At 33.6% G+C, this 13,462-nt stretch overlaps 1 protein-coding gene across 3 annotated transcripts in view; it reads left to right on the top strand.

The window, feature by feature from the left end:
• The window catches only part of Orco (odorant receptor co-receptor), a 93,240-nt gene that overhangs the window by 65,456 nt on the left and 14,322 nt on the right, over window positions 1–13,462 (top strand). For all 3 annotated transcript variants that reach the window (XM_069835281.1, XM_069835279.1, XM_069835278.1), the window contains exons 5-6: window positions 4,395–4,494; window positions 11,160–11,264. In XM_069835281.1, the coding sequence (XP_069691382.1) occupies window positions 4,395–4,494; window positions 11,160–11,264 (205 nt within the window). The remainder of the gene's footprint in view (window positions 1–4,394; window positions 4,495–11,159; window positions 11,265–13,462) is intronic.

The raw sequence follows: 13,462 nt of genomic DNA, 5'->3' as shown, positions 1-13,462 counted from the left end.
AAGTAAAAAATACCATTGATTAGTGCAATGGTGACCAACTCGTGTCCTTTGTACAAGAGCACATTTCGCTGCATACGAGCAGTATGCGAGAGCGATCGTCCCAATGCTTGTATTGTGTTGTGTTGTGTATTGGAAGGTCAGTTATGTTTTTCATATGATTATTATTATTATTATTATTATTATTATTATTATTATTATCATTATTATTGATATTATTTTTATTATTAATTACAACTTTTTTATTGTGTAGAAAGAAAGTTATGATTTAGCCTATTGTATAACTATTTTACGAAGATCGAAGTATGTTTAATGTTGCTAGTATGTGCATTATTAAGTTATGTGTTTTTTTTTCAGAATATATTTTTACTAGTTATATGAAACACAAAAATGTTATTGTTCTTAGTCCAGCTATTTGTAGTTATCTGTAGTGGTAGTGATACAGTATTTACATTATGTACACCCTTTGATACGGGAATTGGTCGCTGTTCAGAGACTAAAGGCTGGTTCACAATAAACCTGGAACGGAAACAACAACGAGAACGAGAAGGGAAATATTGTTAAAATAAATGTGTTTAAATGTGAGGATTCACAATTAACTATTGTGAAAGCTCACATTTAAATACATTTATTTTAACATTATTTCCGTTTTCGTTCTTGTTGCCGTTTCCGTTCCCGGTTTATTGTGAACCAGCCTTAAGTCCCACCTCAGAATAGCTCGGGAATCAACGTATAGGTAGACCATGTTGACAAGCGCGCGTTTTACTTAAATTTGAAGCCCGTTGTTTTGAAATAAGAAAGAGCTATATCGCTAAGCCACAAAGCAGCGGTCGGCTAATGTAGCACATTTAGTAGGTACATTTAGTAGGCCTATTTGTAGAACGCGACTTCTCAACCTCCACAATCTACTTTACCCGTACCGGCAAGGTTCGATGACATCTAGTATACGAGGGAAATAAGCTAGATAGGTTGCTGCGATCACTGAAGATATAAAATACCGACCACAGTACTAAATACTGAATACTACATTTGCCGACCGCTGCCATAAAGGCTTCATAGGGAATAGGCCTATATCGTTTCTTGACTCACATATGTCGCTGTTACAACTTGACTTCAGCCTCGAAAAAGGAGCATCTTCTTCTGACCTCTGGAAAAAGAACTAAGCAAGAGACTAATTAAGTACTTTGTGGCTTTGTGTGGAGTGTGACATTGTATGGGGCAGAAATATGGACATTACGACGAAGTGAAGAGAAACACGACTACAAGTATTTAAAATGTGGACATGGAGAAGAAGGCAGCGTGTGAAATGGACATACAGAATAATAAACGAGGCTGTGTTGGAAAGAGTGGATGAAGAAAGAATGAAGCTGAAACTGATCAGAAGGAGAAAAAAGAATTTGTTTGTTCACTGGCAGAGAAGAAACTGCATACTGAAGGATGCACTAGAAGGAATGATGAACGAAAGAAAAGTTCGGAGCAGAAGAATATATCAGATGATAGACATTAAGGGTGCTATTCTTAGACATTTCGCTAGCCCGCGCTACGAGCGTGCTAAATTAGCCCCGGCTATCGACTGATTGCTTATACAGGATTCATATCATATCGCTAACACTGGTTTATGAATACGAAAAACGTTAGCTCGCTGATCATCCACCGGAAGCCCGCTCTAAGAATGTCTATGAATATGGCCCTAAGATATAGGCCTATGGATCATTTGCGGAGACTAAGAGAAATGCGGAAAATATAGAAGATTGAAAAATGCTGAGTTTGCAGCGAAAAATCTGCCCTGGGGCAGAAAAGTATGAATGGATGATTGAATGTTTATTAATTTTCATGTCTGCATTCGTTTATTGCGAAGTCATTTCTTTAGTCCCCTTTATTATGGTGTAAAGAAATTCAACAATAATAATGATGTGAATAACCAGAGCACATGGAAGTGTCATCACATGAATGAATTCATAGAGGAAATAATTTTGTTCTGTGGTTTCTTTGCGTAGATTTTCTGATGTCGGTTGTAAATCCTGAACACGCATAGTTACTTATAGCGAAACAGAAGCAAATCAAAGAATGTCTTTCTTTCGTCACGAACAATCTAAAACAGCATAACCGTGTCGCACGAAGTTTCTATCTAGTTGGACTTTTGCAGTTTATCCGCTGCTAGATCCCATTTCGAATTCCATTTGATAGCCGCGTCTCGACTCGCTCGCTTATGACCACCACTATGGGACCCGCTCAAGTGGCGGCATGTCAGTCTGAAATTTTCATGAACCTCGAGTCGATTTCTCGCAGTGTTCAAGGAATTAGCACGAAATATCCTGGCTTATCGATTGCCGTACAACATTTTAATCTCCATTGCTATACACAAGGCGACCCACGGATTACTATATTCGGCGGTCAATAGGATATTATGAGAAGTTTGATAGCAATAAGACAGACACCCAGGCCAGAAAATACGTTCCAGGAAAGTGAATTTATTTTTTCATTACACTTCACAACCGTTGAGGTTCTGGATCATGTTGAGAATTATATTATCGTTTATGTATTATTTTTACATATACGTACCTAAATGATTTAACATTCACCAATAGGAGGATGAACTTTCTTTTATCTCTGTTGCACACAGGAGCCTTCTCTATAATTGGAAAATCTTTAGTGACACTTATGGCTGCCAAGGTCGCAGTCGAGTTTTTCTTGGGGTTCTCCCGCTTCCTCATATTAGGCATTTACATCATTCCGTCAACATCTCTCCATTCCGTCGTCATTTCATAACAATCCCCGAATGCCAGCTTGGAAGGGGCACACAGCGAGCCTTAGTATAATCAGCCGGTGTGGGTTTTGGAATTCACCTACCTGAGAGTTAGCGCAATAGATCTTGAAAGGTTGCAATGCTGGGTCGTAGTGCCCCTCCCGAAATTATATTCCATTCCATTCCTTCTCCACAATCCCAAAATTTATAACTCTGCAATCGAAATAGGTACAAGCCACCGACGTAGCTCTATCGCTTAAGACGCTTGCCTACCAATCCGGAGTTGCGCTCGGGTGCGGGTTCGATTCCCGCTTGGGCTGATTACCTAGTTGGGTTTTTCCGAAGTTTTCCTCAACCGTAAGGCAAATGTCAGGTAATCTATGGCGAATCCTCGGCCTCATCTCGCCAAATATCATCTCATTATCACCAATCTCATCACGCTAAATAACCTCGTAGTTGATACAGCGTCGTTAAATAACAAAGAAAAAAAAAAAGAAATATGTAGATAAAATAAAATGTAACTAATAAACGGGTATTACATATTGTAATAATTTCTAATTATATTTACGAAACCCGAAATTTAAAATTGGTGTGTAAATATATAAACATATATTTGTGTGTGATATATAATAGGCCTAAATGTACAGTCTTAGAAAAACGTTTTGCCGCACAGAGAGCTTATAAGTCCCAGAAAGGAGGAGTGCACATGATTAGAGATATAATGAAACAAAACTGATTTTTTTACCTCAACTAGTTCTTCTCTTGTGAACCAGATCGCACGTCCTCTGATCATGCGCACTGCCTCCTTTCTGGGACTTAAAAAAATCTGTAAGACAAGTCTTTTTTCCTAAGACTGTACATAAGATTAGGCAGAACCTCAATCAGAGTGCTTAACGTTACTGTAAACTTAATTTATTTTATAAAGTAATTTTTAATTTCTTCAAAAATAATAACTTAAATGAGGCTTGAGTTACAGTAGTTGTTATTTTGAGTTTACATCAAATGTAAAGAAATCTTTAATGCAAATAGTTTTGTTTTCTAAGAATGCTCTCGTCTTCCAGTTCTTCTTATATTCCCCTTATTCTTCGTTTATTCCCTTTACTCTCCGTGTCTTACCCTTGTTCTCATATATTCTTCCTGTTATCCTTGTCTTACCCTTGTTCTCCTTGTTTAGCCCATATTTCTCTTGTCTTACCCTTGTTGTCCTTGTATTCTCCTTGTTTTATTTCTCGTACATATAGTTATAAGTAAAGATATGCCACATAGTAAAGTTACGCACTTGTCGATTTTTTACGTGGCGTCTATAGTGTTCTTTAGTGGTTTAACCCTGTTCGCAGTTTGAAAAGAGGTTTAGTTATGAGTTCATTAAAAGTTCTCTTGTAAGAAAATTTGTATTCAGGGGTACGGTATAAAGAAAGTTAAAGATGTAAGTAGATATTTCTGTAAAACAAACCAAGTGGTAATACTGGTGTAAATATGGCATTATCGTAATATTATGTTCTGTGGAAAAACAGACAAATTCAAGTGCGCAGGTTGATTGTTTACGATGTTCACATAAATTATACTACGACGTGTTTTTCTACTGTCAGAAATTAACTCTGGCTGACTGTATATAGTTATCTGTCCATGATGTTTTTTTTTATGATTACAGGTTTGTCAGCAACATCGGAGACACTTATGGTGCTGCCCTCCTGCTGCACATGTTGACAAGTACAGTCACACTAACCCTTCTGGCGTACCAGGCTACTAAGGTATGGAACCATAGGCGGAGATAGAACACACAATGGTATGATATACTAATTTTATAAATAAGTGTTATCATGAGCATACGTATGCACCCACACGCATAAGGACAAGTACATACATTTACATATACAACGAAAAAATAAACATTCATTAAGGCCTGTGTCCTCAAAAAACATATACTTTGCTTAGTTAAGTACAGCAAAATGTCACCAATATAAAATAAATATTATCAATTTTTGTTAACAAGGTCCTAAGATTCTATACATGTAGTGAACTAGAGAGCTGTGCCGTTACTGATTCTCTAGGATGCTTCATATTTGTCCGCTTCTTGTATGGTAATTAGTCATTACTTTTAGGTTCAATGTCATCACTCGCAATAATAGCAGGTGCACCAACACTTACACTACTATCCGTAATATCAGCAGGTTCTTCATTATTTTGTTTAGTCAACTGTCCGAAGACAAGTCTGAACCTCACAAGTGATACCAACATGGCACCACTCATGAGGCACTTAGGCCAGGAGATAGTGGGGTGAGGTGGCCAGTTCCTTTCCACCTTCATTGCATTCATCGCCGATTAGCTACATGTTACACTAATCAGATTTCGGTTGCATAAAAACAGTGCACTGTCAGAAACTCACTCAATTTTCTTCGGAAACATTTTGGTGAACGCATAATTTCACGTGGAACAGATTTTCCGTATGCATCGCATTCACTTGACTTTACACTACCCGATGCGTATGTATGGGTTATGTTGAAGGAATCAATTTTTCGACAGAACCCGCCGACAACAGTTATGGAATTGCGAGAAAAAATTATAAGAGTTTTTTCGCCAGTTGCAACAACCAATACTTGCAAACATGTTTCGAAATATACGCGAACGTTATGAGTATTGTTTGGAACATAATAGAGAGCATTTTGAACATGTTTTTTTATAGAAAACGTTACAGAAAAGTGAGCCATCTTCATGTATTCATGTTATATATATATATATATTGTATAAATGTTCAGTTCAATAAACATTTTCAGTACTGTTTGTTTTGGCGCATGCTGTATATGGTACAGAAACGTTTAATAAAGGATTTTCTTTCTCTCTCATGTTCACTTTAGTCTAACAAAATATCATGTTTGTAGGGTAGATAATAGATAATAATCAGTTTACCAATTTACTTCTTGATCTTAATTTTTGACGACCAAAAACAAATGTTGACCGTTCAGGAAGTCGACATACATTTCCTCACCTTATGAAATGAATATAAGAGAGACTGTGAAAAGTAAAACCAGCAATCCCTCAAAATCTGTTATAGGTTACAGTTGTCTACTGTACTACAATGTAGAGTCACGTTTAAAACCGCACCTAATATAAACATGACGAGTGCCTCAAACTCAACAACCGTCTGGCATAGTCTCAAGTATAGATCGCAATCAGAGTTGAAATTTTTATTTCCTTTCAACCGTACATTTTGTTTCTGAACACTTTTTGGTACTTTCTTGCGTTCTATTTTACATTTTCTATTGTATGTTTTCTCTGTTCTTTATTTATCATCATCATCATCATCATCATCATCATCATCATCATCACCATCACCATCATCATTTTTCTATGTGCGTCATGTGACACATTTCTTATACGAATGAAATTAATATTTCTAAGAATGTTGTAATAAGTACAAGGATTAAAATTTGATCTGAGTTATGCCTATTGAGTTTTAGTATAAATGTTGATAGGCTAAATTAAAATAATAATGTAAAATATAAAAAAGTTACATTTTAAAAATTTATTCACAATAAAAATTTGCGTACGATATTAAAACCGGTGCAAACTTTATTTATACACATACGAAATATATATATATATATATATATATATATTTTTTTTTCAAAATTTTAAGCGAATCTTATTAAAACTCTTCAGCAAGAGACTTTTATATAAACTAGAAATTAAATGCAAATAAATAACTTCAGAATCAATAGAGAAAAATACATTAAATTTGTTATAATATGTAGCTACTGATAACTGCATAAACATGTGACAAAAATTTCAGAACTTTAATTTTGAAACTATAGAAATTGAAAATGTCAGTCTCGTAACTATCTTTCTATTATTACACATTTTAGATTAGTGAGAAAAGTTTACACATTTCTAAAAATGTAAAGCATCCATTTATATTTAAGCTATTTTAATTCCTAGTATTTTATAAGCCGAGCTTCTTTCATATTAAAGCTTAACACTGTAAAGAATAAAGTTAAACCTTCTTCAGAAATATGTAAGCATAGGTTAATATTGAGCAACGTTGTTGTTGTTGTTGTTGTTGGTGGTGGTGGTGATGGTATTGGTGGTGGTGCTGGTGGTGGTGGTTGTGATATTCATAATGATGGTAGTCGTAATATTGATGGAAATGAAAATGAAGAGGAGACGAAGAACAACAAAATGACTAGAAAATTTACCGAGCGATAATGATGATGCTGGTGACGGTAATAATGGTGGTGATGGTGGTAAAGATTGAAACTAAGACTACGACGATTGCGATACCGATTAAAAAGAGTAGAAAATTATGAGAATTAAATAAATAGCTGGCCTTCTATGCCCAAGGTTGCGGGTTCGATCCCGGGCCAGGTCGATGGCATTTAAGTGTGCTTAAATGCGACAGGCTCATGTCAGTAGATTTACTGGCATGTAAAAGAACTCCTGCGGGACAAAATTCCGGCACATCCAGCGACGCTGATATAACCTCTGCAGTTGCGAGCGTCGTTAAATAAAACATAACATTAAATAAATAAGAACGTTATCACCTACAGTGATAAGATTATGATAAGAAAGTGAATGATAAAATTATTAAAACAAAGGAAAATAAAAGAAAGTGACGATATTATTGAATGAAAGGAAGAATAAGAGGAAGATGAAGATGAAGATGAAGATGAAGAATGAAGATGATGAAGATGAAGATGAAGATGAAGATGAAGATGAAGATGAAGATGAAGATGATTATGATTATGCATAATAAACAGGTGAAATTTTATGCTCTTTTCTACGGAAGTATATAACAGGCAATTAGAAAGTTTTGAAATGATTATATTCTCCAGTCTCCTTAAATGTTGATGGTCAGTATGTCACCTAAAACGCAGTTGCAAGTACCTACCATTACAAAAAGAATAAATAACCTAGCTTATAAATTGAAAGCGACATAAAGCGCCGACGAAATATAAACAACTGTGTTTATTAATTTTTTCGTGCATATGAAGGTATAAAACAGTGGTACAAACAACATTATTTAATTTTAAGCAGTTACAAACAAAAAAATTTACTACTCGTAGATGCAGACACGTTTAAAAAAAGTATATGTATCGTGTCTAGTAAACATATGGAAATTGAGGTTATGTTGACTATAAATTTAAAGCATGTGACAAATGACTGCGAAATGTAGGAAAGCACACTTAGCAGTTATTAAATTGTTTTGTAGAAAGTAATGAAATGGTACGCAGTAGGAGTTCGAAGCTTCATAGTAATAAACTAAGCAGTAGCAGTTTGAAGTTATACAGCAATAAACCACAGCCTTGAATTGTAGTGCAGTATGTTCCTCTTCAAGCAGTACATATAATTTTGCGGCAAAAGAGTTTCAAATCTGTCCTTTTCATTGTGTATAATTAGGGACCGTATTCTGGCCCAATGCGTACAGATATAACGCTTGGGGAAGAATATTCGTTTGATCGTACTAGGAAATTCACAAGGTCATGGGATCGGCATGATGCAGAGCTACCGATGTAGTTTTGAATCTTAAATAAGTAAAAATTTGCGCAATTAATTTCAAAGTTGCAGTACTTACAACAAACATTATATCATATAGAGATCGTACTTTGTCCCACGAGGCTACAAGATTAACCATTACTGGAATTTTAAGTAGACGACGCGAGTGCAACTAGCATTGATGGAATGATCACGCGACTCTTCTTTGGTGAAGTTGGACAGAACAAAACTTGGATCACTTTAGCAATTACACTAATATCTACAATTTGAATTATTTACACTTTGTGCACTAGAATACGCTATTCTTATTATTTACACTATCATAAAGAATATAGGCCTATATCGAGCAAGCCATTTTAATCATATAGTCCATCTCACTTTACGATATGTGTCAAAGGAAGAACAATAAATGGGCGTTTTCACAAAACTCGTTATCTACAAAATCTTGTTTTTTTTTTTTCAAGAGAGCTCTTTTCTAAATTACACAACTGTAGATACCGAGTTTTGAAAAATCTCTTTTATTTCAAGATCAATTTACTGATATACTTACCAACTTTAGCTTAATTCTGATAGCACCATTGGATTCTCCTGACCCAAAAACATAAGGATACGCTAAAACCTCAAAATCGAAAAAAAAAAAATGTAGTTAGGTTAACGAGTTTTGTGAAAATGCCCCTCTGTTTGTATGCATCTGAAGTCTGATTAGTGTAATAATATGTAGTCAGCATTGCAAGCAATGGGGGGGGGGGAGGAACTGGCCACTCTACCCCTTTTCTCCTGGCCTAGTTGCCTCGTGAGTGATGTTTTATTGGTGTCACTAATGAGGTTCAAAACTGTCTTCGGACAGTTCATTAAACAAAAAAAAAAAAAGAACAAAAACAAAAAAACCAAAACAAAAAAAAAAATGATCAAGCATTATTTATACTATTATGTACGGAGTTATGTATTGTAATGCAAGGTACTGTACAGTATTTTATTTAATAATACTATAGCCTACTTACTTTGTAAATAGTGCATAATAGTGTAAATATGTTTGATCAATGTATGCTATACTTTTCCTTATAATAACGTAAATAGGAGGAATTGCGTATTCTAGTGTACAAAGTAGTGTCGTGCATTTCAAGCTCTATGTTCGGTTCAAGTTTGTCGAGCGTGACAAAAACCGAAGTCTGCTTTGAAGAAGCGGATCTGTCTCGCTCGCTCGCTCGGTCTTGTCCCTTTTATGATCTTTTTAAGTTCGTTGACCTCTCCTACACTCCTCTCCCAGCCCTTCATGCTTTTACCTGAGTAAGGATTTTAGAACAAATCTTGTGAAGATTTATTTAGATGTAAGGAGAGGTAATTTTTATTACAAAAATATGATTAAACTTCAACAGAAATATAGGTACACCACATTATGTTTTTAAAACACTTGACAGTTGTTACTATATCAATAACCAGAAGAAAATAGCTATAATTACATTCTTCACATAATATTCAAATTAATCACAGTTGCTCGGTAACAATATTTGTGTCACTATACACTCGATACAAAGCACTTCACTAGTCTCTTTCTTAGTTCTTTTTCTAGAGGTCCGCAGGAGATACTCCTTTTCCTATTAAAAGCTTCCTTAACCATTACTATCCTCCTTTTGACTTCCTGGCAGCAGTTCACGTTATTGCTTAGCTATAGTACAACCCAATATTTGAAGCTATTCACTTCCTCTACTGCCTCACTTAAAATTCGCAAGTTTACCTTCTCTATTTTTCTTCCTACTTTTATTCCATACTGCTCACAGCTGTTATTTAGATCCAGTAGCATATACTTTAGCAAAATTACTGATATATACAGTATGTATATTTTCTTTCTCTCTCTCACACTCATGTTATTAGTTAAGTATTGATTTTTCTTTTACATTTTCAATATTCTTACGCTTCTCTTTTCATGTGGAACTATTTCCTTCCCTTTCCTCCTTTCCTCATGTTTTACTTTCTTTCTCATACTTTTCAAAGTTTCTCCTTATTATTTACATTTTATCTTCTGATATTTTCTCAAAACCTTAATTTTCTTCTCTTCTGTAACTTTTTACTTGTCTTTATCCCTTTCTTTGTTTCTTTATACTTTTCTTACTTTTTTCTTACCTTTGAAGTTTTCGTTCTCCCCTGTTTTATTTATTTCATTCTTTGAATGCTTCTCGCACTCTTAAACTACTTATTTAATTTCTTTTCTTATTTTTTCTTAGATACTATTATCCGCATTCCGACACTGCAATTCATTCACTAGAACGTGTCCTAAAATTTCCTGTGGAGGTCTTTTGTTACCCTTCTCCTCATAGAGTGTAACTTGAACTTCTGCAATCGATCTATTCACATTTTGTCTACGCCTCCCTTTCACTAATAATAATGATTTCCCTGCATAATAATACATCTCCTTTCTTTTTCCATATTTCTTTCTTAGTTATTTCTTTTGTAATTCCTTCCTGTCTCCCTATCGTACCTCTCTTTTTTGTCATCGGTTGAATCTTTTTCTATTCCTTAACCTTACTACTTCTTCCCTTGTAAAATTATTGATTTTCTTTTCTTTTTAGCTTTCTCTTTCATAATTTACTTCTTCTATATTTTTAAAAGCTCATTTTTTATCTGTCTTTAATTAAACGAATTCTATTCCCTCTTATTCTTTCTTCCCTTCTTTACGTAGTTATTAATATTTCTTCCTTCCTTTGTTTTTCATTCCTTATTATGTTTTCTCCATTTTATTCCCTCTGTTTGTTTCTCAGAACTTTCCCACTTTCTTACACTCGTTACTTTATTTGCTTGCGTAATCATTTGTTTCTCTTTAGGTTTGACAATGTTGAATGTAACTCTAGTACATCAGCTTTAAGGGGAGCCATGGAATAGAGCAACAATGCAGGGTGCAATCTGATGATGTGTTCTGTTGTGTCCGCAGATCGAAGGCGTGGACGTGTACGCCTGCACTGTGATAGGCTACTTGGTCTACACCCTGGGCCAGGTGTTCCTCTTCTGCTTCTATGGCAACCGACTTATTGAAGAGGTAATAAAGGGCGAATAGGACAGTAAATGAAGTCCGGATTTCTCTTTTTATAAAAACTGCTTCTTTCATTTAACAAGCTGTAACTTATGTATTCAAATTGACAATTATGGCTCGACAGAGAATTCTAATATATCAGATTGTGTTCACAAAACCATATTTCAATTTAAAATATTTTGCATGTAAATTTTAGCATTTTTATAACAAATGTACTTTAACACGTATCTTGCTTTTAAGCTTCATATCTATTTAGTAATGGCGCTTTGTTTTGTAGTAATGGCTACAATGAAACAATATTAGTAATTGTATTAATTAAATAAGTAAATTTATCAATAGTGGTCTTCTCCGTTTCTCTTAACCCTCGCAACTTAGCTGCTCTAGAATTTCATGCTACTTATCTGGGGTCTTTTTGACCCAAAGCATATTTATTATAAATAGGCTAAGTATGACACTTTACAGGTTTATGAATTTTTTATACATACATAAGAATATTCGAAGTTTTTGCATCTAGAGTTACTCATTATGTTTAAAAAAGAATAAATGAATTATTATTTTAATTATTGTAATGGAAGACTATTTATTCTGTATCTTTGGTTCTATTTTTTCAATTATCAGGAAACACGTTCATATTTTACATAAAAAACAAAACAAAAAGGAAATTATTATAACATCTAGTGTCAGTTATTATATTTAGGTAATTAATTAATTATTTAATTTATTCTCATCACCTGCTGCAGTAGAAAGTACAAGAACCTTATTTTAAAAATACAATCAATAAAATTACTCTTGAACCTACAAACTTTTACTCATTGCAGACTGTATATGCTGTAGCTATTTGGGTTTATTTCTGTCAGTAACTGTCATAAATAAAAGTTTAAATCCAAAATAAAACTAATTACAAAATAAAAACGTGTTCTATAGCTTGGGACATCCATGCCTCAAGGAATAAATATGAAAAGCATAATCAATATATAATTGTGAAATAATAATTTTAATTGTAAAGAAAACTAAAAAAACAAGTATATCACATCTATCTTACTGGAACGTTTCGGAATATAATATGGATGTAGATATTAACAATAAAATGTGATGTGGAGTCAAAAAAAGACCCCAGATAAGTGTCGAGGGTTAATATGTAAGAAAAGGTAAATACTTGTGACAATAGGAACATATTCATTATATAAAATATTTTTTATTGACAAATGTAGAAATTTGGAAGACATTTTCAGAATGATTTTCATTCCATAATGCAACAGCATAGAAAAATGTAAATTCAGTTCGATATTATGTTTGTACTATTATAATTACATTAATTGTAAATGCATTCTTGTAAATATACACGGTGAACCGCAAATAATGTCATTAATTTCAGGGAGTTATTTTTTATATACATCAAACAAAAAGGTTTAATACCATATTATTCCCTTTTTTGCTTCTTTTTCAAGAAATAAATTATTTTATATGAAACATTTCTTAGCGTATTTTGGGAAAGAATTTGATTTCATTTCAAATATTTTCATTCAGTTTAAGAGAGCAGGGTATTATGATAATAAAAAAATTGAAAGAATTTTAGTTTTATTCTTTAAATGTTTATAAATTTGATCCAAATAAATGTAAAATTTTAAAATTCCTTTTCAGAACGAAAAGTTACATTGGTTCAGATCAAATTTCTGTACATTTAAAGGACGAAACTAAAATTCTTTCAATCACTTACCATTATAATACACTGCTCTCTTAAAGTGACTGAGCATATTGGCAATTAATTCAATAGCTTTCCCAAAATACGCTATGAAATATTTCATATAAAATAATTTCTTTCTCGAAAAGAAAGATAAATCTAGCAAACTTGTATTAATTTTTTTTGTTTGAAATGTCTCAAAGAATAATCCCTTGAAATTAATGACATTACTTTCCGGTTCATCATCCTGTATACATTGTAAACTGTTGTGTGTACATAAATCATGTATGTGTATTCCAATATATTTGACCTCAAAATTATATAGCGTCTATGTTTTCAAACATACTGTAGTTAATGGCAGTTTGATGGATTACTTCAAATTTATCTCTCATTTAGAATGTATTCCAGTATCTAGTATGAAAATGATGTCACAATTCAATCGCGAATTACAGAAACTCCAAATGTTCATTTGAGTTAATTTTTCAGGAGGCACAAAAAACTTATTATCTTAAGAAGCGTTTGG

Source organism: Periplaneta americana, chromosome 9, assembly GCF_040183065.1.
Source record: "Periplaneta americana isolate PAMFEO1 chromosome 9, P.americana_PAMFEO1_priV1, whole genome shotgun sequence".
NCBI classification, from domain to species: domain Eukaryota; kingdom Metazoa; phylum Arthropoda; class Insecta; order Blattodea; family Blattidae; genus Periplaneta; species Periplaneta americana.
This window is presented reverse-complemented; position numbering and strand designations above follow the sequence as displayed.